Here is a 27,776-nt window from a genome sequence, read left to right as displayed (position 1 = left end):
GTTCAAAAGAGTAAACGTTCTTAGCAAATCACTCCGCCCCAGTATCCGTTCGCGCCTAGGCAGCAGCTAAAGGCCAAAGGGCGAGGCCGCCAGGACTTCGCGCGAGACCAGCAACGAGACTTCCCAGAAAGCCTCAGGAAACATCCAAACAGCGGCGAGGGAGCGGGTTTAGGGCGGGAGGGTGGGCGGGGCTTGCCCGGTTATTTAGTGGCACCAGAGGCCACGCCCCGAATCGGAAGTGACGAAAATGAGCTAGCGCGTCGAAGATACCTCTATGGTTTTCCTCCCGTTCTTGAGTCGGGAAATGGCCGCTGTGTAGTTACAACGAAGATAAGTCCCGGGAACCGTCCTTTGGGGTGTCAGGTAGGCCTCGCGCTGCATTCAGGGTAGTGAATTCACTCAATGGTAGTGAATACTAAGGGCAAATGAATATTATTGAGCCTTTTGTGGGTGGTGGCGGGTTGGCGGCGACCCGAGAACCCAGGAGACGTTGTGCCGTTATTTATGCGTTTCTCCGTCAGCTCCGCTCAGGTTTCTGAGGCACTAGGGCCAAAAGTTTGCGGCAGGGGGAGTCAGCAGCGAGAACGGTCCGGGTGTGGTGGCTGCGAACCTGGTGGAGACCTAGAGACCGCGCGGCCTTTTCGTGCGCGTGCGCATATCATCCTCGTCAACCCTTCCCCCATTTCCTCGGCCTAGACCCCTGCGCGCGCCCGGCTGAACGCTTGGCCCGCGCACGCGCGCTTCCTCCTTTCTCGGTTCCTCGCGTATAGCTCCCGGGGCTGTGAGAAATGCTCCCGGGTTCTCTTCATTGGCCGCGATCGCCAGTGTTTTTCGTGTCTTTAAAATCCTTATCCCCGTCTTCACCGTACCCGTCCGCTTACACCTCATTTTTGTTATTCTGCTGTACTGTCTCTCGTAACTGAATTCCGAATCCACCTCGGGTCCTTGGTGTTGCGGGAAAATTTTCCCTGGGGTTAGTCTTCTCGGGTCCCCTTGGCAACCCAATAGCAACCCACTGTGTGTTGGAGGAACCGTGCACTAGTTACAGTTGGTGCCTACCTAGTTACAGCTTCCTAGAATGGGCAGCGGGCCTTAGCTGGTTATCTGAGTGGTCCTACGACGACGGGGCCGGAAGGGCAGTTCTCCAGTAGTACAGGCGAAGCCATGTCCTTTCAGCAAGCGATTCAGCCCATTATATCGTGTCAGAAATGTTGTGGCCATGATTGGTGGCTGCGTTGAGATTAGGGATTTTGCCCACATTTTCGTCAAAGTCCCTAAGTTGGCTTTATTTGCCTTTAAGATTTATCTTATCAGAATCAAGCAGCAGTACTGGCAACTACTTTTGTATATCAAACTTTTTTTACAGCGTTTTAGCATTGAAAAAATAAAAAAAAGAGAGACCAAAGCTGAATACGAGCATGACCAAAACTGATGTAAAGAGATTAGCTACTTGAGACATCAGTTTTTGCAGCAGCACCTTGCAGATATTTGGGGGAATTAAAAAGCAAAACAATTCTTTATTCCTTTTGTGAATTCTCTTTCCAGTTAGAGTCTAGTTGGAATCAGTTCAGCTACTGTTTATACAGGAACCTTTGAAAAACTGGTAAAAGTTTATTTGTGTATTTATCTTATCCTACCCAATTCAGGATAAATAATTTGAAGGGAAGGATTGTGTGTAAAGTAACTCAGGGTGGACCAATTTAAAGTCTGTCTACTGATGGCTTGTAGCATCTTGTTTTAAGGTTGCCATGCTTTGAGTGTTACATTGTAGTAAAGATTGGAATTCCCCTTAATTCAGATAATTAAAATGGTGGCCAAGGAGATTTAGCTAGAAATATTCTTGATCGGGAAGAACAGTATTTTAGGACTTGGAGAAAGACCTGAAAAAACTTACCAATTGGTAGGCTCAGTTCTAGTTGAATTTATTGACTGACTGATGTGGGTTAGTCGTACTAGATTTTTCTTGAGAAGACTTGTAGAAATGGGAGAAAGTTTTTCAGTTCTACAAAGAGTTTTGGATTGGGAGTTTACAGAAACTACTTGCAAAATCATTAGTTGAACACTAGCTGAACTCTGTCATTTACAGTGATTTATTAACAAAGAAATAGGTAGGGAATCAAGACATCCAACATGTCTCTCTTAAAATGCTCTATTTCTAGCCCTGGAATAATAGTGCATGGCTTGCAATAGGCATCTTATAAATGCAAAGGAATTCTGAAAGCTTGGATTTCTCAGCATTCAAAAGATGGGTTTTATAGGTAGCATGTGAGATTATGAGAATAAAATCACACGATTTTAAAGTCAGCACAGTTCTTGGCACATGGTTGGTATTTAGATATTTAGTTTTCTCTGATTTGATTTCTTTCTTTTCCTCCCTAGTTGGTCTTTGGAGGCCAGGGATCTCTTACATAGTCATGTCTCCATAATACATAGCACTGTGCTTTGTATATAGAATTGCTTTTTTTTTTTTTTTTTAATGGCTGCATTGATTGTAGTCTGTTACTGACTATATTAGATATTTTAATATAAAATATAAAATATTTATATTTTATATTAAATGTTAAGTACATTGTGTGTCATAGTTTACATATGATCATTGAGTTCTTAGTATGGATACTTGAATATTTTTATATATTGTGCATGAGAATATGTATCTCCTAGTGTAACAGCCTACAGACCCTCTCCCCCTCACTTTGCTATTTCTAGTGTTTTCTTGGAACTTCAAAAAATCATGAGAGATTTGGCAGTTCTTGTCTGAATATATAGAAATTAAAATTAGCCTTTTGGATTTGTTAACTAAAATGAAACTTGTATCACTTCTAGCAGTAAATCTCAGTAGTATTGGACTTCTAGGTCACAATAAAGTTTCATAACATACCAGTTTAGAAGGTTAGTTTTTTAGCTCACTTGGGGGAGTTAATATTTTTAAAACTATAAATATACACTCATTTTAGAAATCGTTTCTGATCTGTGACCTTTTGCTTTCGCTACTTTTTACTTTAGCATGTTTCCCTCAATCACTAGGCTCTTATTCCTCCTTCCTAGCTTGAACCTCACCTCTTAATCTCCCCTCCCCTGGCAGTAAGGGCATGGGTATTTAGGGGACATTGTTCTTGGTTTACCAGTTTAATCTTACCATTTCTTCTGCTTTGTAGTCCTAATTTTATTGCGGTTTTTATTTAAAAATTTATTCAAGTACTGTTGTCTGCCTTTTCCTGCCCCCACTCCCCCCCCCCCCCCTTTGGCTTTTCCATGGGTCCTTTATACATACTCCTTTATTGCATTTTTTAATTGGGTTAATTACTTTATAAGATTGCATATCTATGTGTATTTTTTCCCATTTAAGCCCATTTGTGAATTCCTTGAGTATAGGCATGTTAACAGTCTTACATTTCTTAGTTTAGTTTTTGCTCCTTCAGTGTTTTTTTGGTCTATCCTTTGCATATAATTGATAATAACTGAATGTTACAAGGCTAACCATTTCAGTATTGATAACTGCTTAATATTTTGTGCAAAACTTAAGTTTATTTGAATGATAGTAAATTTGGGAAGAGTATTGGCTTCCAGTTGATACTTGTTTAATTTACTGGCTATTCTGTTACTGAAATGTCTGCCATACATGTGTCAAAATACTTTTAGGCACAAAACTTAAGAGTTACTGTGATGTTTGTTGTATGAATTGTAAAAAATCAGTTTTAGGTGAAACTGAACTGTATGAAAGGAAGTGCCTGAGAGAATAAGGTAAATAGAGCATTAAAATTAACTCATTTTAGATAAACTATAAATTACAGCATTAAGAATACTAATTACATATATCTGACAAGATGGCATTATGTTAGCCACTTCAGAATTTTCTGATAGAATGACAGCATAGCTTAAGTTTTCTAAAGCCACATTGCTAAAATTAGAATTTAGGTATTTAAGAAGTAAAGGTGCTGTCAGTTTAATAATACACTATTGTATTCTGATTAGAACAAAAAAATTCTTTAAGCTTTATGGTTAAAGTTTATTTCCTAATTCAGTTTCCCCTTGAAATCATTCAGTGCCTTTATTAAGTGTTTGTTGCAGTATTGGGTATAAGGCATTATAAACAGTGTGTGTTTAATTTACCATAAATCAAACTCATGTTTTTTATTTTTGCCAGGAATTTGGATTTAGATTTACTCTCTGAGACCATTCTCTTCAGGAAGAATTTTACAGTATCACAAAGACTTCACTTGACTGCTTGATCCTGCATAAAACCCAAGGTACATAGTATTCATTTTTCTTGTTTTCACTTGGACTTATTTGAAAAGTGTGACTGATTACTAAACTCAGGATTCAGGCTGAATAATTAAGAAAGTGATGTGGTCTGAAGTTTTTTTGTTTTTGTTTTTGGGAGCTTATATGAAGTAAGCAAGATTTTAAAAGTTAGTTTTAGGAAAAAGATTCTCTTTATCTCTCTTGCTTCTAAGTTGTGTCTGCTCCTATTTCTATAAACACATCTATTTAAAGACTCAGCACACAAAGCTATTTAAAAGTAAAGCAAGACAAAATAATGTTGCTTATTTAACTCATCTTCCCTTATTTATACTTATATAGGAGTTTCATAGCTTAGGGCTCCCCCCCCCCATTATACTGGTGTTAATGTAGTTACAGTTGATCACTTACTATGTGCTAAATGTTTTATTAAGTGTGTTGCATTTGTCAACTCATTTAGTTCTTACTACAATTCTGAGGTACATAATTGTCTGTATTTCTTAGAATAAAGAGTGAGAGAAGAGAAAGCTGCTGTTTGTCTACTTGAGGATAGTTATGTTTTATTCTGAAATAAGTATTTATCAGAAACCTTGATTTGTCATGTATGTTTTTTAATGAAGAAGAATGCAGACATTGTCATTACTTTTATCTATAATTCATCTCATCTAATCTGAGTACTTTTAAATACTATTTCATAATACTGAGGGAAGTCAAGGCAGGCGAAATAAGTACCTTGAAAAATACTTAGTTGTAGGAGAAATGGTTTAAATATATGGCAGTTGCATGCTGTTAGAAGTTTGGTGAGTCACTTTTATAGAAACAATTACTAATTTTCAGTAATGAGCTAGTGGAAATTCAGAAATTATAGCAGAAATAAACTTGGGAGATATATGTAAACAAATTTTGTGAAGAGTAGATTTATAAATCAAGTAGTACTGTTACTGATTTCTGAGGTCTAATTAGATACTAATTACATTAGATTCTAATTGGTGTTTAGAAAAATTAGAACACTGGTACCCAATTGTCTTTCTTACAGCTCCAATCTCTTTCTTGTGGCCATCTCTCTAGTTTCATGTTCTTACCAGAAAGCTATAGGGTAGGCTAGGCACTGATAAGTCCATTTTTAGTCCACAGTCATGACTGTTGAGAGCAGAGCCATGACCTCAGCTGTTCAGAGATTTAGTGGCCTTTATTATGCTAGAAGACTATTCACCATTCCAAGCAGTATTGTATGTATGAAGTAGTCAATTTAGACCTATTTCAAACCCATGAAGCATTGTGATGACAGTCTGATAGATTTATTTTTCTTTAGTATTAAGCCACTTGTATTTTCTTTGTTTCAGATTCCTTATCTATAGTACTTTGTTGTTGTTTATCTTTTTTGTAGGAGAGGTAGGCATTTGTATTGGGTGTGGAATAACATCTAACATTGCTGCAGTCTGGTTGCTCTTTCTAACTTCTGCAGCTGCTGCCTTTTTTGGATTGAGACACATAGGGGCAGTCCATAGAAATTTTCTTTTGTGTCTTCAGTATATATAATATCTTTCATGCAGGTGAAAGTACAGTTTTTAGTTAGGAATAATTGTCTGGCTTAGTCTTCACTTAAAAAGAATGATGATGAATAATATTTTTTGAGAAACGTATCTTGTAAAATTTAATTTGTATCTGAAAATAAGTTACATTGTGAAACTTGTTTAGTTATGTTGTGATTTTTAACCTTTTTTGGTCTCGTTTTACTAGGAGGAAAAAATGGGTCGCTCCAATTCTAGATCACATTCTTCAAGATCAAAGTCTAGATCACAGTCTAGTTCTCGGTCAAGATCAAGGTCACACTCTAGAAAGAAGAGATACAGGTGAATTATCGGGCTTTTAAGTCTTAATAATGATAATCATATCAGCTAATACTTATGGAGTGCTTACTATAATGGTACATTGTTAAATTCATTAACACTTTATTCTCAAAGAACCCTGTCAAATTCATCTGTTGTTACCCTCATTTTAGAGTTAGAGAAATTGAGAATTGTCCAGGTTGTAAACTAGTAAAAGGTAAGGCATCCTTACCTTAGATTAGGATCCAGCTAGTCTGACTCTAGATTCTCAGATTCTTAATGTACTGTGTGCACTAAATGGTGGATTTCTTGTATTTTACTACATGTTAAGAGATGAACTAGATAAGGTAACAATTATGTTGCAGTAAGCAATCTACATATTTATAGTTTTCTTACTATTTCTGACTCGGGGTCTCTCTAAGTTTATTCTTTTGTTAAAAATTATTGACCCTGGTTGTCTTTAAATAGTAATACTTAGTGTAGAGAATAGAAACCATAAGTTGAAAATAAAAGTAAGCATACTTTATTAAGAATTAGTACTAGATTATGATTTTTCCTGGATTATTTTTTTTAAGCCTAATTGTGTATTATGTGTGCATTTGTTCACTGGTATTTCACTGATGAGTATTCTTTACTATAAAAAATTCTTTTATACTATTACTTTAAGTGCTTGAATAGATGTACTATAATTTGTCGTCATGTTCTGTTGGATATGTTTTTCCCCCATTTTCTGTGCCTTCATTTCTAAGGCTTTTAATTTATTCTCTCAATATTTATCTTAGAAATGAGACTTCTTTCATTGAAAACACTAAACTTGTATACGAGTTGCTTTTTAATATACATTTTTAGCTTTGACAATTGATATACTTGTTATAGTTTAAACTTAAGAGTGTTTAGAATAGTAGGATGGAATAGTTTGTTTTTATTGCATTGATATTTATTTCATTTTTAGTTCTAGGTCTCGTTCCAGGACGTATTCAAGATCTCGTAGTAGAGATCGTATTTATTCTAGAGATTATCGGCGAGATTACAGAAATAATAGAGGAATGAGACGACCTTATGGGTACAGAGGAAGGGGTAGAGGGTATTATCAAGGTGGAGGAGGTAGATATCATCGAGGTGGCTATAGACCTGTCTGGAATAGAAGACACTCAAGAAGTCCTAGACGAGGTCGTTCACGTTCCAGGAGTCCAAAAAGAAGATCCGTTTCCTCACAAAGATCCCGAAGCAGATCTCGTCGGTCATATAGATCCTCTAGGTCTCCAAGATCATCCTCTTCTCGTTCTTCATCCCCATATAGCAAATCTCCTGTCTCTAAAAGACGAGGGTCTCAGGAAAAACAAACCAAAAAATCCGAAGGGGAGCCCCAAGAAGAGAGTCCTTTGAAAAATAAATCACAGGAGGAACCGAAAGATACATTTGAACATGACCCATCAGAATCTATTGATGAGTTTAATAAATCATCAGCCACATCTGGTGATATTTGGCCTGGCCTTTCAGCTTATGATAATAGTCCCAGATCACCCCACAGTCCTTCACCAATTGCTACACCACCTAGTCAGAGTTCATCTTGCTCTGATGCACCCATGCTCAGTACAGTTCACTCTGCAAAAAATACCCCCTCTCAGCATTCACATTCCATTCAGCATAGTCCTGAAAGGTCTGGGTCTGGTTCCGTTGGAAATGGATCTAGTCGCTATAGTCCTTCTCAGAATAGTCCAATTCATCACATCCCTTCACGAAGAAGCCCTGCAAAGACAATCACACCACAGAATGCTCCAAGAGATGAGGCTAGGGGACGTTCCTCATTTTATCCTGATGGTGGAGATCAGGAATCTGCAAAGACAGGAAAATTCTTAAAAAGGTGAGAACTAAAGGGGAGAATTTTGATTAAAATATTAATAGTTCTTTGAATTCTATTTGTATTTCTTATAAGACTTAAAATTGCATTATGATGTGTCTTTAGCTCTTTTTGCTCAACTTCCTTTATAAGTTAATTTCAAGTTGGTTTCACTCATATCTTCCTAACTTTGGAATTAGTGCTTTAATAGAAATTAATTTATATTCCTTCTTTTAATTTTTTTCTATTTTCAGTAAATTCAGTTAAGAATATAAACAAGGAAGAATTGAGTAGGGTAAAGCATAAGTGGTAGCTGACATGCAGAAATAAAATATTTTTAGAGGTTTAATTTTGTAATATTGGAGCTTTGAAAGCTTATTTTGTTCTCTTCAGCATTATAATGTGACCTACATAAATAATGCAATTCTATTTTATGTTCTTGTGTGGTATTATAAACAGTCCTGCAATATTTTAATAAATCTGCCTGACCATAGAGAAGATAATGGTATCTCTTATTGACCTAGTGATGTTTTAAACATACTTTGTTTAAATTCTAATTTCAAATGTTGCTAAACTCAATGAAAACTTTCCTAATGTGTGATCAACTTAAAAATAAGAAAATCAAGCACGCTATTTATGGTATACAGGGCTGTGCAATCTAGAATTAATTTTCTTATTGTACTTGATATATAGTTTGTACTTAATTCCAGAAATCATTATTTTCTACTGAAAAGTAGATATGAACTATGTTATGATCCAGAGTATTTAGTATTATCAACTGCATTAAAGTCCAATTTTGTGAACTTTCCTTGTATTAGCAAATAAGTAAAATAATCTGAAATTTTGCGTATAATCATAAGTAGAATTCTAATAGATAAGTATATTATTTAACAGTGATTTTTAGCCTCAGAAATTAAACTTAGGCTATGTTGTACGTTACGGAATCTCTGGAAATTTGGGTTTGTTAGTGCAGAATTGAGCTATGACGAACTAGAACAGATTTCCGAGAATGGCTTTGCTTTTTTAAACTTCAGAAAGTCTGTTACATAAACTTACTTAAAAACTCAGTACATAAGAGCTATTTAAAAAGTGGAATCTGAACACACTTTCAGTAGGGTTTTTTTTCCTCTCATTACTGGTCCTGTGGTATTGGTCAGCACATTTAAGTATGCAAATTATCCACAGTGAATGCAATCCAGAGTTACCATCCTCTTCTTTGCTTATTCACAGGTTCACAGATGAAGAGTCTAGAGTATTCCTGCTTGATAGGGGTAATACCAGGGAAAAAGAGGCTCCAAAGGAGAAAGGATCAGAGAAAGGGAGGGCAGAGGGAGAATGGGAAGATCAGGAAGCTCTAGATTACTTCAGTGATAAAGAGTCTGGAAAACAAAAGTTTAATGATTCAGAAGGGGATGACACAGAGGAGACAGAGGATTATAGACAGTTCAGGAAGTCAGTCCTTGCAGATCAGGGTAAAAATTTTACTACTGCATCTCACCGGAATACTGAGGAGGAAGGAACCAAGTACAAGTCCAAAGTTTCACTGAAAGGCAATAGAGAAAGTGATGGATTTAGAGAAGAAAAAAATTATAAACTTAAAGAGACTGGATATGTAGTGGAGAGGCCTAGCACTACAAAAGATAAGCACAAGGAAGACGACAAAAATTCTGAGAGAATAACAGTAAAGAAAGAAACTCAGTCACCTGAGCAGGTAAAGTCTGAAAAGCTCAAAGACCTCTTTGATTACAGTCCCCCTCTACACAAGAATCTGGATGCACGAGAAAAGTCTACCTTCAGAGAGGAGAGCCCACTTAGGATCAAAATGATAGCCAGTGATTCTCATCGTCCTGAAGTCAAACTCAAAATGGCCCCTGTTCCTCTTGATGATTCTAACAGGTAATTTCACATTGAAGCCCAGTAAATAAAATGGCTTTTAAATTTGTGGGTGGTTAGTTAATATTCCAGTTAATTATTTTATTTTCTGAACATTTCCCATTTTCATACTGAAACCAATGGTATATTTTGTTTGTGTGTGTTTGTACCAATATGTTCCAGACCTGCTTCCTTGACTAAAGACAGGCTACTTGCTAGTACACTTGTCCATTCTGTCAAGAAGGAGCAAGAATTCCGATCCATCTTTGACCACATTAAGTTGCCACAGGCCAGCAAAAGCACTTCAGAGTCATTTATTCAGCACATTGTATCCTTGGTTCATCATGTTAAAGGTATGTTTAGTACTGTGTATTAAATTTCTCCTGCAAGTAAAAGAAGATGAACAGCTATGCTTAATAATCAATCTACTCCAGTGATAGCAGGTATACAGACATTGTTAAAAATTTGGAAAAAGGAGTGTTTCGTGAACACTCCTTTGAGTGTTCAAGAGATACCAGTCTTGCTAGCAGGAAGGTATTTATAAAAAATGACTGAAATGCTTAAAACATACCCTAAAAATTTACAGCATAGTAAAACGTGATGTAGATTTATTTAATGCTAAAAGTCCTTTTGAAATGTGCCATTATATTCTATTTGAAGAACTGAATGCTTACAGATTTTCTTTCATTGCACCATATGTATGTATGACTTATAATCTACTCTTGGCATAGATTTACAACGGTCAAGCAGTATTGTTACTGAATATTACTAAGAATTTTTCTCAACTTCTAAAACCTGAAACCTGTGGAAAAACAATATTAATTTCCTATCTTGTTTTTGTGTTACTTTGTCATATAATACTTAGCTGTTTACATGGTAAATAAACCAGAGAAAATTGGTAAGATTTTTAAAGGGGAAACAAGAAACTAAATAGAATATTAGATTAGTAGTGATTATGTGAATAATGACTGATTAGGATAATGATATGAGATTTCTTTACTAAAGATGATAAAGGGTGTTTATGTCAAATGAAGTATGATGTGTCCGTCAGGATGTCATTCTAGTTACAAATTACTAATTATTTTCAAAGGTTTAGGGTACGAGTTTTTGGGCAATTATGTTTTTGTTTTTGTGTTTAAAAGGCAGCATACTATGAAGTAAGTAGGTTCTTAAACTCAGGAATCTCCATGACTGTTGGTCTTAAAAGCCATTTTTTAAATCAAGTTTGTCTTTTGACATGAGAACAACTCATTATAATAGTCGAAACTCATGACTAGCAATTCTCTATGCACTTGATATTTCAAAACAGTGAATAATTTCTTTTTTGACTAATTACTTAAATGTGGTAACAAGAGTTTTGTTATTTGGCTATAACTAGGTTTGTGAACCTGTTTATGACCATATTACTGTGGTACATAAAACACAAAACATTAACATTTTTCTTTTTTCACCTTTTTTCTTTGACCTGTCTCCACATTTTAAAATGTATGGCTAAATTTTGAGATCAGGTTTTGATACAATTTTTTCTTTTTCATTTTCATTTTTTTAAAGAACTGTAGTTATGTTTTATTATTGGTATTGTGCAACCGATCTGAACAGCTCTTTCTTAATTTAGAGCTGAAAATGCCCAGTGATGTTTTCTTTTTCATTGTAACTAGGTCCTGGAATATGTTTTGAAATGGCAAAATCCATGTTTCAAAGTAAAATAGCTGTTGAAAGATACAGGCAAAGTTGAATCTTCTGTCTTCCTGGCAAAAATGGCATAAAAACTGAGTTGCTAGCTCAAATTCCTGGGTTTCATGGAATTATGATTGAGGCACTACCCTTGTAGTGGCCGTTTCAAGTTTTAATGATTGGTTATGAGACATGTGCTGGATATTGGGCGGTAAGTTGACAAAGATGTATGTTGACCTGTTAAGCAGATAGCTTGCTTCGTAATGTAACATTTCATGACTTTATACGTCTTTGTATTTTACATTTACAGCATATCTTGAACTAGTTTAAAAATTAATCAGCATTGATATCACTAATTTTAAAATTGTTAAAAGAAAGACAAGGCATTAATATCAGATGTGCTGTCGGGTTTGCCAAGATGCCAGATTTTTGGAGTAATTAATGAAAAGTTGATTGAAAAAACATTTTCTAATGGAAATAGCAGTATTCGATTTTTTCTTAAATTGTTTTTGTTGTCAGTATAGTTTTGATGAAATAATTGTATTAGTTTACTAAAATCAGCTATGTAATTACTTCAGTATTTTTGTTTTTTGCAAATGATTACTTGAAGTAAATTCATTTGTTCATATTGGCAAGGTGTATAAGGATATTCACATATCGTTTTGTTCTGTTTGAGGAAGTAGTGCATTATCGAAATGGATTAGAGACTCTTCAGTTTAATCTATTTATTGTTTTTGCATTGTGTGTAGTATTCACAGAGGGACCTGTGAGAAACTTGGCATCAGTTTTCTGTTGAGGTACAAGAGTTATATATAAAAGGGGCAGGGTAGGAGGAGCTCTTTGTAACACTTGATTCTCTTCTGCTAGGTTTCTTGAGTATTTTTATTTTCTTTTCACCTGCTACATGCCCTTCTGTCACAAATGAAAATTCCTATGTAACTAATTGGGCAGTATTTCTCCTAAATCAACAGAGCAATACTTCAAATCACCTGCAATGTCCCTAAACGAGAGGTTCACTTCCTATCAGAAAGCCACTGAAGAACATAGTACCCGGCAAAAGAGCCCAGAGATACACAGGTATGTGTACTATTGAATGGGCATACCAAAATGCTACTTTGATAGGAAGACAATGTTTAAACAAATTACATTGGAACTATGCTATCATTTCTATGCAAATGAACTTTGGTTTTATTCTTGATTTATACCTTGAATAAATGTTTGTCATGTATTGTTTTGTTTTATTTTTTCTTTTAATTTAAACTGGTTGTTAGAATTTAAAATACTCTTGCCACTCCTCTGTATGGAGTGAAAATAGCTACCACATTTGTTTTTTGGTAAGGGATTGGATGCTTAGAGTAAACCCTTGAAATTAGTTTAATTCCAATATGTTTGTAAAATAAAAAGCTTGGTGGAGAGGTAGACATGTTTTTATGAAAAGAGCATGAATGTCAAAGTTAGACAAGTAGAAGTATTTTCTAATTTCGGCTTTGCATGACATTTCATTGCATTTTGATGAACAAGTTATTTAATCTTTAAACATTAGTTTTTTTTCTACCTACAAAGTAAGATAGCAGTGCCTATTTTGCAGGGTAGTGGTGACGATTAGTATTATTGATTATAAAATACATAACTGAGTACTTACTACATAGTAGGTGTGGTTTTGGTGGTGACTACTGAAAAAGCAATGGGAAGTTGCAATTGACAGTAGCTTAAAAAGGCAAGGAGAGGCACAGAATAGAACTAAAGATCCACTGAATATTAAAAATATTGGAGACTTAGGAATAAATGATCCTATTCATGTTTTCATTGGGGATATTAAGTATATTTGTATTATAATTGTATAATAGTTGACACTTAAAGTTTAAAACAGATTTTTCTTTTTTGATTAAAATAAGTTTGATGTTCTAAAAAGGTCAGGCTTTATATGTAGAAATCTGGTTGAAATATTTTAATTCATTTTTGGTGGCAGTAGTTTTATTTCTTAATTATCAGTAATTAGACTAGTAATTTACTATATTAAATTAGTCGATCAGTAGAGAAATACGGTCTAGGATTTTCTTTACAGAAATGAAAAATTATAATTGGAACCATTAAATTAATGTGACTACAAATAGACTTTATTTTACATTAAGGAGAATTGACATCTCTCCGAGTGCCCTGAGGAAGCATACCCGTTTAGCAGGGGAAGAGAGAGTTTTTAAAGAAGAAATTCAAAAGGTATGTTTAAAGAGAAACTTTTTTCAAGTTAAGTTCAGCTTTGTCAGTGATAATGTATGAAGCATAGTTTGTCTAGGCAAAATGTTCACACATATCTTCTATTTTTAACTTGTAAACATACTATATATACATGCATATATACTCACATATGCATACACACATATTGTTCCTTTCTAGAAGAAATTAAGCTGACACTATACTGTGTACTAGGTTAAATCAAGAGGTGTTTTTTTGTTTTGTTTTGTTTTTATTTTGGAGAATTCTTACGACTTTATTTGAGCCAAACTGTTGCCAGATGCCAGAGAGCAGGACCTCAAATGCTCCCTAAATCAAGGGTAATTTTTTTAAAATGCTAATGAAAGGAAAACATTACTTAAAAGAGTAAAGAATGAATAGGTAGGTGAAGGAAAATTATAAAAGCAGTGATACAGATTATATTAGGGTTTCAGTGAAGTTTTGAAGGGTAATGAATAAGCCAGAATAAATATTTCTTGATTTATGTGTGCTTAAATTAACATTTCTAGGTTCTTCACAGAAGTAATCCTAATGCTACTGGGCATTTTTGATCTGGACTAAGAAATGAACATTCTGTGAACTGATTTACAAGTGAATGTTTGGAACAAAAGTTGTGTCACTGTTAGAATATTTGTGGATTTGGGGGGGTGAATATTTAAACTAGAGAAGCCTGTTGTGAATGACTGGCTTCAGGGGGCTCTGTGAGAATGGAGTTCAGTCATTGTTGGGGGGCTTTGATATACTCTGATAATTCAAAATTGGCATTTTCTAGGTGGGGCATTCATGTGACAGGCCATAAAAGTTTAGTTAGAAGTATGTAAGGAAAAGTAGAAAGAGATCAACTGTTGTAATGAGAAACTTATGTGGCTTGGAAGTACTGCTTTGTTCCAATTTTGGCTGTCACCGTAAAACTGTCTCTGATACTTGGAAAACATTTAGCTTCTTGGATGTTGGTTTTCCAATTAGAAAAATGAGAATACCTCTGTTTGGAGAGTTGTTGAACAGTGGGATTATTATGAAAACGTTGGTACTTTTACTAGAAGCTTTTATTAACATTTGTGTACAAATTTTTAAATATAACTTACTAGATAGGAATTTAGAGCTTAGGGGAAAAATGGTTTCTTTGCATGGAGCGCGTTGATCTTGCATTCTGAGAAGTAAATACTAATTTGGACTTTCACTTTCAATACCTAGGATTCAGTGTCAGTTTTGTCTTGCAAACAATTTAGTCTATACTTGTGCCCTGACACTGAGTATTTTGCTTCTCTAATTACTCAGATTAGATTTTGATCTGGAAGAGAAAATAGTGGTTACTAATGGATGGATAGGAGAATATGACATTGCTTTTCATCTTTCATCTTTCTGTCTGAATGAATAATTAACATATGTGTTAATGTGTAGTATACATATAGCTTGGAGTTTATATACACTACTTTCACTTTCCTTAGCTTGTTACTTGTGGGGTTGGTAATACCTAGGTGAATAGGCAGATTTCTGCTCTTGATTAAATTTTCTTGGTTAGCCTGGGAGCACATAGGTGAGTAGTTTTCATTTGGAGATATATTTATACTTTCTGGTTTATGAATGCTTATGAATATCATAGCTAGACTTCCCAGTACTATTTATTGCTGACTATTAGCAAGGATGTCCACATTATTAGCATCTTACTGATGTGTAATTTTTCTTCATTCCTAGATTCCTCTTTCCATCTTCCTAAATTATATAGTATTTGAAAAAGCAATGGAACAAGAAGGAGGTGAATTGTGACCCAGTTAAACTAATGTCCGTTACAATACCTGAATTGAGAAAGGGCAGTATATGGCCTAAAATACTGAGTACAGGATTGGGAATAATGTCTTTTTGGCTTTGTTTCTACCCTTGTTCAACTTCAATTGGTTTCATTAATTATTATTCCAGTTGCATGTTATGGAAATTACAGAAATCTTACTTTAAGTGGTTTTTATTGGGTTGGTCAACTTTTTTGGAAAGAGCTTGATGATAATGAGATTTAAATAATTAGAACCATTACTTTAGGATACTTTAAATTTATAGGCAGATGGCTATACCACACGTATAGATTATAACCTTTATCATTGTTTAACTATCTTTTAAAAATGCTATTTGTAATGGTGAGGGGTGATAATTGATGAGGATTGCTGAGCCGAAAAATAATTATCATTTTACTATACAAAAGTTTATGGATTGCTTTGAAGAAAAATGTAGGATGTTTTTAAGATAACGAGATTTTAATAACTTTTCCAGTCTTGCTGCACTTGTGTACACAGATGTTTAGTAAAAACAATCAAGTACATTTTATTTTATTTTTACAAAAATTAAGTATAGAAGTAGTTTATGATCCGTTTTTTTCTGATCTTAAAATGTCATTTTAGAAACTGGTATAAAATTTGGCTCACTCGCTCTCTATATATATACATGTATTTTTTTTTCTATATCTCCCCTGAAATTTATTTTACATCTGTCTTTTATAGGGAGACAAAAAATTAAGGTGTGATTCTGCTGATCTTCGGCATGACATTGATCGTCGGAGAAAAGAAAGAAGTAAAGAACGTGGGGATTCCAAGGGCTCCAGGGAATCCAGTGGGTCAAGAAAGCAAGAAAAAACTCCAAAAGATTACAAGGAATTCAAATCTTACAAAGATGACAGGTAATTGTTAAAACTGTTTGAATTAGGTTTTAGCTTCTAATTAGCCTTTAATAATTGTCAGCTTAATTGCTTTCAATTTTGACTGTGTAATCGAATGTTTAAATTTAAACAATTAAAATTATTTGTTTTACAGCAAAAATGTATTTGTCTTTTACACGGCTTATGGTGGATGAGGACAAAAACTTTGGAATAGCAAGCTAACACTGAAAAAAAAAATGACAAATTAATGTGTCCTATTATCCAGGCTACATCAGGAGGTTGGACTTCAATGCAGTGCATTTCTAGAAACAGTTTGTGTAAGAACTTTGGTTCGTTATGCTTGATTCCGCACTTTTTCAACTCATAACACCCAGAGTACAAGAATTTTAAACTGATTTCTAGTGGTTTAACATGGGAGAGATGGGGGGAGGAAGGACTAGTTTTTATGAAATACCAATGTGTATTAGTCTTTCAAAGTAATGTTTCCATGGATACTGTTAGCAGTGGTAAGAGTTATCGCAGGTATGACCTTTTCGGGTGTTGCATTAGAATCATGTAAAATCGATCACCATAGAGTCAAATAATAATAGGAATGTTAAGTATCATAGGTAATTGTTTTTGGGGGTGTTTTTTTTTTTTGTTTGTTTGGTTTTTGTTTTGGGGGTTTTTTTGGTATTAGGTAAATGGATTTTACTTGTGTTTTTTATTTATGACTGGTATTTGTAACGTCATGTTTTTTTATTTCTATAATGGAGTTATGGCCCAAACCATACCAACTGTTCTCACCCATGGTATACAAACTTCATTCATTTTGAAACTTGACGTTTAAGAACATTCTTTCTTCTTCCTACTTTTCTTTTTCTTTCCATAAAATAACAAAAAAATAAGTTAAAAATATTGAAGAACTGAACCTTGTACTTGAAGTTTCCAGACTGCTAGTTTCTAACTGGCAAGCCATAGTATGTTTTTTCAGTAGTGATGTAAACCAAATATTGAAGGCGAATGGAAATAGACTGTCAAAGTTTAACACCCAATCATCTTAGTTATATAATCATTTTAATAGGGGATAGTTTTTTGACTTGAAAAATATCCCTCTTACTATAAGATTCAACAAGGCCTTTATCTTTTTAAAGATAGCACATATGTTTTTCTTGTTTTCTTTCTTTATTTTTCAGTAAACATAAAAGTAGAGAGCAAGATCATTCTCGATCTTCATCCTCTTCAGCATCACCTTCTTCTCCCAGTTCTCGAGAAGAAAAGGAAAGTAAGAAAGAACGAGAAGAAGAATTTAAAACTCACCATGAACTGAAAGAATACTCAGGCTTTGCGGGAGTTAGCCGACCACGAGGAACCTTTGTAAGTTTTAAAATCATCTTTGATCATTTGCTAGGACTTACTGTATGTAAGGAAAGTTAAGTGATGTGATTTAGATAGTCTCTGTGATTCGTTATTCCTGCAGTTAGAATTAGTCTTGAAAGATGAAATGGTATTTGAAGTATCTTCTCCATTAAGAAATGCCACTTAGGGGGAGGGAGGAAGGGCTGGAGCTGGGATGATGCTTTTTTTGTACATAGAGGTAAAAAAAAAAGGGTGCCTAATTAAAAAAGAATAAATGAAATGCATTTTGAGATCTAGAAGCATCTATATAAACTAGATACATTTCTACATTTCTTAACTTTGGAATCAATTACTGTACATAGTTCTTAAATATCCAAGAGTCAAGGGAAGTTACTGATTGAGATCCATTTTTTAAATCACTTAGTTTGGAAAGATTATCTAAAAATATTTTTAAAAATCTGTATGTTCATCTCTGTATTAGAACATTTTTATTTTTCTCTGTTCTCTTCAAGTTCTTGTTTAAATGTGTATTAATCATAGAAATCATAACTTTCTATTCTGCATAGCATATATATTACCCTCATGCTTTAATAAGTTTGTTTTAATTACTAATTTAATGAGTTCATAGTGGCTCATTTTCTTCCTGACTCTTTTTTAGATTCACATTTCTACCTTGAGTTCCAGTTGGTTATTATAGAGTTCATTGATTAGATCATTTGGGAAACAGAAGAGATTTGCTTATATGGTGATGGGTGTACTTGAATACTTGGCTCCTATGATAATTGAAGTAGACAACTCTTTTGGCTAGTCAGAGGGAAAAGAACTAACTAGATTATTTTAAAACACTAGTTCAGGCCATGAAAGTGTAGTATTCTAACACTTAGTTTTTGTGCATTTCTTCTTAATCTCACTTTCAAAAGGCAGGTTTTTTTTGCCTGTGCTATAAAATGGCCACCCTTTTTCACCCTCAGTGGCTATAAGTTGGGATTTAGGAAGAAAATTAGGGCATATGTTTTTTGTTACTGCAGTACAATTACAGTTTGCATGCAACTTAAATGCCTTTGATTGCATTACTAAACAACTTTGTTAATGTTAATCAGTTTCGAATTAGAGGCAGAGGAAGAGCCAGAGGAGTTTTTGCTGGGACAAATACTGGTCCAAACAACTCAAATACTACTTTTCAAAAGAGACCGAAGGAAGAGGAATGGGATCCAGAATATACCCCAAAGAGCAAGAAGTACTTCTTGGTGGGTGTTAGAAATCTGTGTTTATTTGGTTTGCATTAATTTTCAAAGCATACTGGGTGCAGATATCCACTACTATGATAAGATTTCACTATAATGTGGGCAGCCTTTTAAAAAATTCATTACCCAGATGATTTGAAGTTTTGAAAATGTGGGTCCCTTTATTGACATCACCTATGGGCTGACCAGGGTTATCTAAAAATATACCTGATTTGATAGCCACATTCAGTGAAGAACATTAATATGTTTTATCTGTCTATATGACAGTGACACTTGCAAAACTTCTCATTGAGATTTACTTACCATCATCACAGGCAATTGTTTAAATGAAGGACAAGGAGAATTCTACATGTAATTAAGGATTTCAGGGAGGCTATTAACTTTGACTAGAATAAAAGAAGGATGAAAAGTGACATGGAGAAGTTGCTAGATACACTAATTTGATGTTTCCTTGTGATGTTTTTCTCTCTTGGAGTAATTTTCTAAGGGATGAAACCAGAGAAGTTGGGTCCTGAATGATTCACTAGGTAGCGATGGAAATCTTCTGCAGTTCAGCATGGAGGAAAAGGGTCTGTCCTGCATTATAGATGCAGACTTCAGGAAACACTAAAACTGTTGCCAGAAGTATACTGTACCTTGGTACTTGACGGTTTCAGAACCTGTCAAACCCTGTACTTGTCACATTTTCATAAGAACAAAATGTTACAGCACTTGGTGGTTTGCTCGGGACTCATCACACTTGCTGGAACTTATATGAGTCATGATACTGCCCTGCAAGAGAAAATGCTTTATAGTTTGGTACTTGTCTGTTTCAGCACTCGTCATGAGTTTTGAATTAATGACAAGTACCAAGGTACCACTGTATTCATTTTTGTCATAGCTTCTCAGGAAAGTCATGTTTCAGAGACTAGTTAAGACCTAATTGTGTTGTTGCAGCGAGTAGGAATATAGTACTGGATTTACAAAATTGTATCTTTCATTTGGCTTTTATGAATATATACAGGGAGGGGCAAACATAGGTTTATAGTTTATAGGTTTATAGTTGTGTGTAGGTTTATGTGGAACAGTTTATTCTTGTATTAGTATTTATTTTTGTATTTTCCATGGGATCAACTATAAACCTACTTTTGCTGCACTCTGTACCTAAATGAGCATGAATTTCCGTGGCACATCTAAGTTAGAGGATAGAGCTATATTCTGAAGTAGATTGATTATTTTGTTTGGAGAATGGGCGTTATACTTATTTTTGAAATTTGTTCCCATTTGCCTCTTTTTGTGTGTACTTTTAACCACCAAGAGTCCAAAAAAGTTAAATTTTCATACAGTGCGTTATGATAATATTCACTCAATATACGCTCCTATGAGGAGAAATCGATGCTTGAATTGCTTCAGTTTAGTTTGGAAAGTGAAAGGCCTTTTATTCAGTTACAGTATAAAGCAATTTAAAAGATCTGTCTCATTTTTTATTTAAGAAATTATGTATTAACCTACTATTTATGCTAGATGTGAAGAATGGGTAGCCAAATATAATTCTAATTTTGGGATTAGAGACTAGTAATGGAGAAACAAGCATTCAAAATTCGTATTGTGGATTTTCTCCAAACAAGGAAATGGTGGGTTATTGCAAAGGGAAGAGTTTGGAGAAACTTTGTAGAGGACCTTGGCTTAAATCTTGAGCTTAAAAGATAGGCAGGTATACTGTAGGTAGCAGAATTGCAGAAATATCCTGATACAGAGAACTCAGATGGTTAGATCATTGTTACAAGTTTGGGAAAATTTAGGAAGAGCAGGAGGCAGGTTGTGGAAGTGTGAATGTAAAGCAGTTTTTAGAAGAATCATGGTTGTGGGAACAGATACATCTGAGTGATACTGTCTGAGCAAAGGGGCTAGATTTGAGACAAGTTGAGAGAGTAATATTTATGAGGACTTAACTCAGGGATCCACTGGTTGGGTGTTGGTAGTGAGAAGAAATTCTCTAAGATCCAGGGGATGTAAGGGGATGATGCGTATTGAGGATATTAAGTTCTGTTCTTGAAATAGCCAGGAGAAATCAGGTAGAGATGTACAATGCACACATGGTAATAAATGTTCTAGAGAGAGAGAGAGAAATATAGGTGCCATCTTTTTACAGGTCATAGGTAAAGCCATTATAAGATCACTCAAAAGAGAAGGGGTTGTTAAACTGACTTTGCAAAGATGTGGTGAGGAGTGAATAATGGTAAAAATGCCAAAGAGTAGATCAGATGTGAAGGGTCAAAAAATTAAAAGGGAAATGAGAGGCTAGTAGATTTTTAAAAATACTTGTAATATTTTACAAATACTTAATTTAGGCCAGACCTTCATTTATCTCTGGCATTATTTCATAACCTGGTATCATATTTTTACCTTAAATTGGGACACAATCATTATAGGTTGGCCTGTAATTAGATAGCAGTTTTACCAATCAAGAAGAGTATTATTTTAAGAATTTAGTCACAAGTGGTGGTAACATTTTATATGTTGCTGTTCTGTGTTATAGTTAAAATTTTTCCTTTCTGTATTAAGCATACAATGTGCATTTGTCACAGTGATGCTCACTAGAAGTAAAAATAGCATATTAATACACTTATTTCTTAAAATTAATTGCCAAAATTAATGTTTTGTTTCTTAATTAATGAACCAGTGAAATAATTGGCTTTTACATGGATATTTAAATTTAAAAGATTTTACAGTAAAGATAATTGAGTTAGGCAGCTAGCTTTGAGAACAGAATTATAAACAAAAGTATAACTTGGAGGAAATGAGGTTGAAAACTATAATCATTCCCCTAGGTCCTTTTCAGAATAATTTACCAGCCTGGAAGGTTTGTCCATGTTAATGAAACAAGGCTAATAATGTTGATGAGAATATGTACTATGCTGTGCCCCATTATAAAAGCCTCTTGAGGTGGGGCCATTATTGCACTTTTACAAATGAAAAACACTGAGGTATACAGAGATTGAGTGGCTTCACCAAAGTTAAAAGTTGTATGGCTAGAAGAAGCAGAGTCAGAATTTGAACTCATGTATGGGCTCCAGAGCCTGGGTTTTGCAAGCAACATAATCATCCTTCCAGTACAGAGTAATAATAATATTTGTTGCACTCTTCTGAGATTTCCCATCTTAAAATTTAGATTTATGCAGATTTTGCAGTGTTTTCAATAATAAGTATTCCAGGAGAGATAATAGTCTTAGAACCTGAAATTCTCTGGAGGGGTGAATATATGAAGTTGAAGCAAGTGGTAGAAGTGGGCAGGTTCTCAGTGCTGAGTTGATGTTGTATTCTGAGAAAGAGAAAACCACTAATGGGAAAGGGGGTTCAAGATGGGAGTTTTAGCCCTGGCTGGTGTGGCTCAGTGGATTGAGTGCAGGCCTGCAAACTGAAGGGTCGCTGGTTCATTTCCCAGTCAGGGCACATGCCTAGGTTGCAAGGCAAGGTCCCCAGTAGGGGGTGCATGAGAGGCAACCACAAATTGATGTTTCTCTGCCTCTGTTCCTCCCTCCCTCCCCCCCCTAAAAATAAATTTTAAAAATCTTTTTTTAAAAAAGGATTGGCAGGTGTGCTTTATAGTTCCCTTGGCTTTGACTCTGTGCTAGAGCAATGTCTGTCTTTTTTCTCTGCATTGAAAGGACTATTTGTCCTTTTAAATGTATTCAGAAAGTCAGCACATTATTAAAAAGAAAGATTGGAGTTTTAATATAATTTAACAATTTGAAGCTTGATCATTCTATAGAGAAGAGATAAGGGGATATAGAAGATCTTGGTTCTCTAATTATGGCATGGTTTTATAATATTTTTGACTATTATATATACCTAACTTCTCTGTCCTTTATTATTTCTGAAGTAATTAATTTTTAGAAATTGTAATATTAAATTGTGGGTGTTAGAACTTGAGGATTAAGTTAGTATGCTTAACATCAAAATGTCACTTAGCTGCCAGGATAACCTCCGAAGTACACAGCGTAATGTTGCAGCCATTTTTTTTTAACCCAGTTTCACATGATCATAAATTCAAAAGTAGTAGTTTTAACTCTCAGGTCTAGCTTTGCCACTAGCTTTTTTCTGTTTTCTACTTCTAGCTGCCTTGTATGGTAATTTTTTACCACCACCAGGATTCCTGGGAAGTGTATTTGGTGGGTGATGTGGAATAAGAGGTAGTGGAAAGGACTACTGCTATGGCCTTGGACAAGTGACTCAATTTCTCTGTGTGGTGTTTTTTTGTTTTGTTTTTGTTTTCATTATCTAAAGGGGGATTAATAACAGTATTTTGCAGGGTGTGGTTGTGAGGATTAAATGAGTAAATAAATACATGGAAAGTGCTCAGAACAGTGCCTTCCCTTGGTAAACAGTATATAAAGCATTACTTTTGCAGTTTATTGAGTCCTTTCCTGTCACACACACTGGGCTGGGCACTTTTTACAGACCATCTAGGTTTCCTCGGGGCTCTCTTATGTAAAATGAGGAAATAGCCAGACAGTTTCTGTTAAGATACAAACCTGTGCCTCTCACTAGAAAACCCATGTGCTTCTTCCCACAAATTCATGGAATACTGTGTAAAATACCACAAAGAAAACAAAAACTCGAGTTGGTTGTGCTGATAACAAAAGGGAGCCTAAATTAAGTGATCGTGTGGGTATTATTTTGAGTGGCAGACTATTTTAAAAGTTTATTTTCAGTTTACAGTTAACTTTATGACATTGAAATTTAAACTTTTGATAGCTACTAAATTTTCTTTATGGAGTCATGCGTACCTCTAGCTAGTGATGTTTCATTGGTTTGGTCAAGATAGATTCTTAGAAATTGGTAAGTGTTCTTTTATATGTGTAACTGCTTTTTAAGTCATGCAGGCAGGAGAGTGATCTGTATTACATGAGTATGCACAAAGGCACGTTCTGTTTTGGAAAAGGTGCTCATGTAATATTTGAAAAAAGTTTTAGCGACTTTTGGGCGTTTGACCAATACCAGTACTCCATAGATTATGCAACATTGTTTGCATTTATTCCTGTTTCATACAGGGAAATCATTTTGCCTTAGTTCCCATTTGGGTAAGTGGGAAGCAGCAGTTAATGAAATTATATTACAGGAGAACTTTGGCTATTTGTTTTGTATTTTTGGGTGTAATACTCATCTGCTTGTCCACAAAGTCAAGTACTTTTTGATTTTGCAGATTGTTTTGATTAATACAATAATTTGTAATTTGGGAAACATCTTAATTTGGATACAGTTAATGAAAAATTATGGTTGGAATGTAATAGCTGTAGTACTTCAGATTGGTGAAGAAAGAATAAGTTTGCAATATTTCTCTGGGGACCATGCCATCATGAATTGGGATGTGAGATTACCTAGCCCAGAAGATTGATATGTAATATATACATTGATTGAGATTTATGTATCAGTAGGATTTTAAAATCTGTTTCTACATCTAAAGTATCATTCATACCCTCTTTTATTTAATGTTGATTACATTGTGATGTTTTTACGACTTGTCACATCTCTAAGGTAAATTTTTTTGGAAAAATATTGGTTATTTTACATTTACATGCAGTATAATTTGTAACAAGTGAGCCTAGGTTGAAATAATGGGAAGGAAAATGTAAAAATCTGATAATCAGTGGTAATTTAGCAGTTGAGATTCTCCAAAAAATTATCTGAGCAGCTCTTCATGCTTGGGTTACTAAGCAGTAAAATGTAATTATTTGCTTTGACAGTAGAATATATTTTTTTGAAAAGTTGAGTTTTACTGGTTTTGTTTTACTGTGTTTTAGGACACTATCAGTCTCGTGTACTAAGGCTTCAGAAAATTAATACCATGACTTATTGGTTTGGGGGTATAGTCATTTTCCTTCAAGAAAGACATTTCAGTGACAATTGTTTTTAACCTTTCTGTAGCATGACGACAGAGATGATGGTGTGGATTATTGGGCCAAAAGAGGAAGAGGTCGTGGTACTTTTCAACGTGGCAGAGGGCGCTTTAACTTCAAAAAATCAGGTAGCAGTCCAAAATGGACTCATGACAAATACCAAGGGGACGGGATTGTTGAAGATGAAGAAGAGACCATGGAAAATAATGAAGAAAAGAAGGACAGGCGCAAAGAAGAAAAGGTAGAAATTTTCAAGTTGTTAGAGATGCTTAACATTTTGGGGGGTTTGCAGGGCCAGTCAATGAATTATTTAATTTTTAGGAACAATGATTATTATGGATCATTTTCATACTCTACACCTTTGTTAATCTTTGTCTTCTCTCTTTCTCTTTTTAGGAATAGTAAATCCGAAGTGAGATTGCAACAGAGAGCAGAACTTGCACCCATTGTTTTTTTTTTTTTTTACCTGATTTTTGTTTTCAAATAAAGAATGTAAGCATTTTACTTAAATTTTACTGTTTGCAAGTAGTCTATAGAAACTTTGTTTTAAGTCTTCAAAGATCTTGGAAAAATAGTAGATTGTATGTTGAAAATTGTACTGAAATAAAGTAGAAAATTGTTACGTACCCTATTTGTAACTATCAACTTTTAAGAATACTTTTACTGTTTTTGTTACATGCATTGTAATTCTGCTTTGTCTATAAGATATGGTCAAGTACAACTCTGTGAAAGTTCTGATTCTCTTCCCTCCCTGTTTGTTAATGTTTATGCTGAAGTAAACGTTAGCTCTACATACAAATTTCTGGACAGAAGTTGTTTATAGAGACTGCACTAATTATTTTAACTGTAACCATTTGTTTTAACATTTTCCTTAATTCAAACACACTACATTGTAGGGTGACTAATTTTTGAAGTGTACCACTGAAAACGTTGTTACTTTGGTAAACTAAGCTAGTTTAACCCTTCAGGAAATGTTTAAGAATGCAAGCTAGTAAGATTGCAATTTATGAGGGTTTTTTTGTTTTTGTTTTTGTTTTTTTTTTTTTAAACTAATGCAAGCAGGGGTGGCCCATAAAAATCACTCTTAGGAGCCTTTACCATTTGGATTCAAAATTCATCCTTCTCTTTCTATTTTTATTTAAAAGTTTGAGTCATGGTCTTAGCAGCTATTATTTGAGAGAGGAAACTAGTTTGTAATAATACTGCAAATAAAAACCCCATTCCTACCAAATATTTTATTTTTCACAACAAAACCTGTTATCCATGCTCGTATGGAAGAGGATTATCCTGCAGAATAACTTGATATGTTAAAAAGATGTACCAGATTTTATATCTTACATATTTATTTAAGCTTTTGGACAGCTGAAATACAAGTTTGTTGTCTAACCGTAAGAAAAAATAGATGAACAACATACTGTTCATTAGTAGTATTTTACATAACTTGTTTTTTCAAATGTCAATAAAAAGTTTTGACAGGAAGTTTGTTGCAGAATTAATCTACCTTGGTTTTTACTTTTTTTTTTTCTATTTCAATTGCAGTTTGTAAAATGGCCTTTTCTTTTTTTCTTCCCTAGGGTTCTACTTTTTAGGTAGATAATCTTGAAAATGTTAATTACCTTTATGCTTATGCTGATTGCTCTTAAAGGAATGAAAATCCGAAATAGTAAATCTCAATGTTAAGTATGCCTGCTTTATGAGCATATATAAAAGTAATCAAATTTTATTCAGCAATTAAGTTGTACATGTTTGCATTAAAAGGTGATAATGCTTATTCTGCTAGTGTAATCTTTTAAAGATCTTAAGTGTATGGCCCTTCATTGTCTTTTGATGATTTGCAATCTTTCTAGCACCTTGATTGCAGCCAGGGGAATTTGAATTTGCTGAGAGCTATTTGGGGGAGCGGTAGGATGAAAAATAAACCTCAATATGTGATGATGTCCCTAAGATCTTTAGTGTTGCATGATTTCTCCTGTTAATTTGGTCTTTTCTGAAATTGTTAGAGCAGAGGAAATACTGTCAAAGCAAGTATGTATGTAGGATTGATCAGGACATAACTAATATTCTTCCAGTCAGATTAATTACACGCTAAAGCAATATGGATTTGATCTCCAGTACAGGAGAATTTTCACAACCATTTTATTTTATACAAATAAATTTAGCTTTTAACAGTTATTTTGTTACATACTGAATCTGTATGCATGACTATGAAGTGTGGTGGTTCTTTTTGACTTAATAGGAAAAAAAGGAATTCCCTGAGAAATTATTTAATGGGCAGTGGGAATAAAGCTACCTGAGTCCTACCAACAGGTTTTATTTCAATTGCAAATGCATTGCTTTAACACAGTATATGTAGGATACAGTAACTTTATTCTTTAAACAAAATTGAGGAAAGAATATGCTACCAGAATATAGTAGGAAGGATGATTGTGGATGTTATCTTTTTCAGAACCAAGCATATAAAAAGTAGTCTGTATGTATTTTTTTTAACCACAATTTAATTTTATACTTCATGACATATTATAAAAATCAAATGGTTTCTCTTGTAAAAGATACTTGTTTACAAGTGCCAGAAAATAATAACTCTTGATACCTGCATTAACAGATTTCTCTTGCCTAGAGAAGGAAAATAAAAATGAACCAAAGGGTATTTATTTCCAAAGCAGATAGCTGTTTAAGAAGGCCATGACTCAGTCTTTAGGTGTGTATACCTTTCAACATCTTAGAATTTTAATATAAAAAGCAAAATATGTTTTTCCAATTTCAGCCTACTTTAAGGAATTACTATTCCTTTTGTCACAGTTAAAATGAAGTGTTGGGAATTAAGTTATAATTTGAGACAAAAATTACCCAGTAATAATGAATGTAGATGGCTCAACAATTCTTAGTGTGATGTATAATGCAACAGGGACCCTTGTAAATTGTCATATGCCAATAAAAATGTCGTAAGTGGTCATAGCTGTTTGTTTATCTGATTTTGAGATTATG

At 34.4% G+C, this 27,776-nt stretch overlaps 1 protein-coding gene and 1 non-coding gene across 10 annotated transcripts; both read left to right on the top strand.

Moving 5' to 3' along the window:
• The first annotated feature begins 125 nt into the window (after positions 1–125).
• On the top strand, positions 126–27,744 carry BCLAF1 (BCL2 associated transcription factor 1). Of its 9 annotated transcripts, XR_003684388.2 has the most exons (14): positions 223–363; positions 4,145–4,247; positions 5,980–6,092; positions 7,021–7,932; positions 9,139–9,804; positions 9,964–10,133; positions 12,426–12,531; positions 13,587–13,671; positions 16,176–16,351; positions 16,485–16,647; positions 17,506–17,686; positions 18,769–18,915; positions 24,820–25,032; positions 25,188–26,315. XR_003684388.2 is itself a non-coding variant. In XM_028509154.2 (13 exons), exons 3-13 carry the CDS (start codon positions 5,989–5,991, stop codon positions 25,191–25,193), a joined length of 2,766 nt encoding a protein of 921 aa, XP_028364955.1. In that variant the 5' UTR covers positions 126–363; positions 4,145–4,247; positions 5,980–5,988; the 3' UTR covers positions 25,194–27,744. The 9 variants fall into 9 exon arrangements, 8 of the variants coding, with proteins under 8 accessions (XP_028364955.1, XP_035880657.1, XP_035880654.1 ...); XM_028509154.2 differs by lacking the exon at positions 16,485–16,647 and having other exon boundaries at positions 126–363; positions 25,188–27,744; XM_028509158.1 differs by lacking the exon at positions 16,485–16,647 and having other exon boundaries at positions 230–363; positions 9,658–9,804; positions 25,188–26,562.
• LOC114495855 lies at positions 22,469–22,602 on the top strand. The gene has a single exon (XR_003684519.1). It is a non-coding gene; the product is annotated as a small nucleolar RNA SNORA22 (small nucleolar RNA).
• Positions 27,745–27,776: the final 32 nt, after the last annotated feature.

Source organism: Phyllostomus discolor, chromosome 4 (genome assembly GCF_004126475.2).
Source record: "Phyllostomus discolor isolate MPI-MPIP mPhyDis1 chromosome 4, mPhyDis1.pri.v3, whole genome shotgun sequence".
In the NCBI taxonomy this organism is placed as follows: Eukaryota; Metazoa; Chordata; class Mammalia; order Chiroptera; family Phyllostomidae; genus Phyllostomus; species Phyllostomus discolor.
This window is presented reverse-complemented; position numbering and strand designations above follow the sequence as displayed.

Bases quoted from the DNA above. Each gene is read 5' to 3' on its own strand.
- BCLAF1 (XM_028509154.2), top strand. From the start codon at position 5,989: ATGGGTCGCTCCAATTCTAGATCACATTCTTCAAGATCAAAGTCTAGA. The intron at 7,933-9,138 runs GTGAGAACTAAA...GCTTATTCACAG, and splicing joins ACAGGAAAATTCTTAAAAAG to GTTCACAGATGAAGAGTCTA. The intron at 13,672-16,175 runs GTATGTTTAAAG...TGTCTTTTATAG, and splicing joins TTAAAGAAGAAATTCAAAAG to GGAGACAAAAAATTAAGGTG.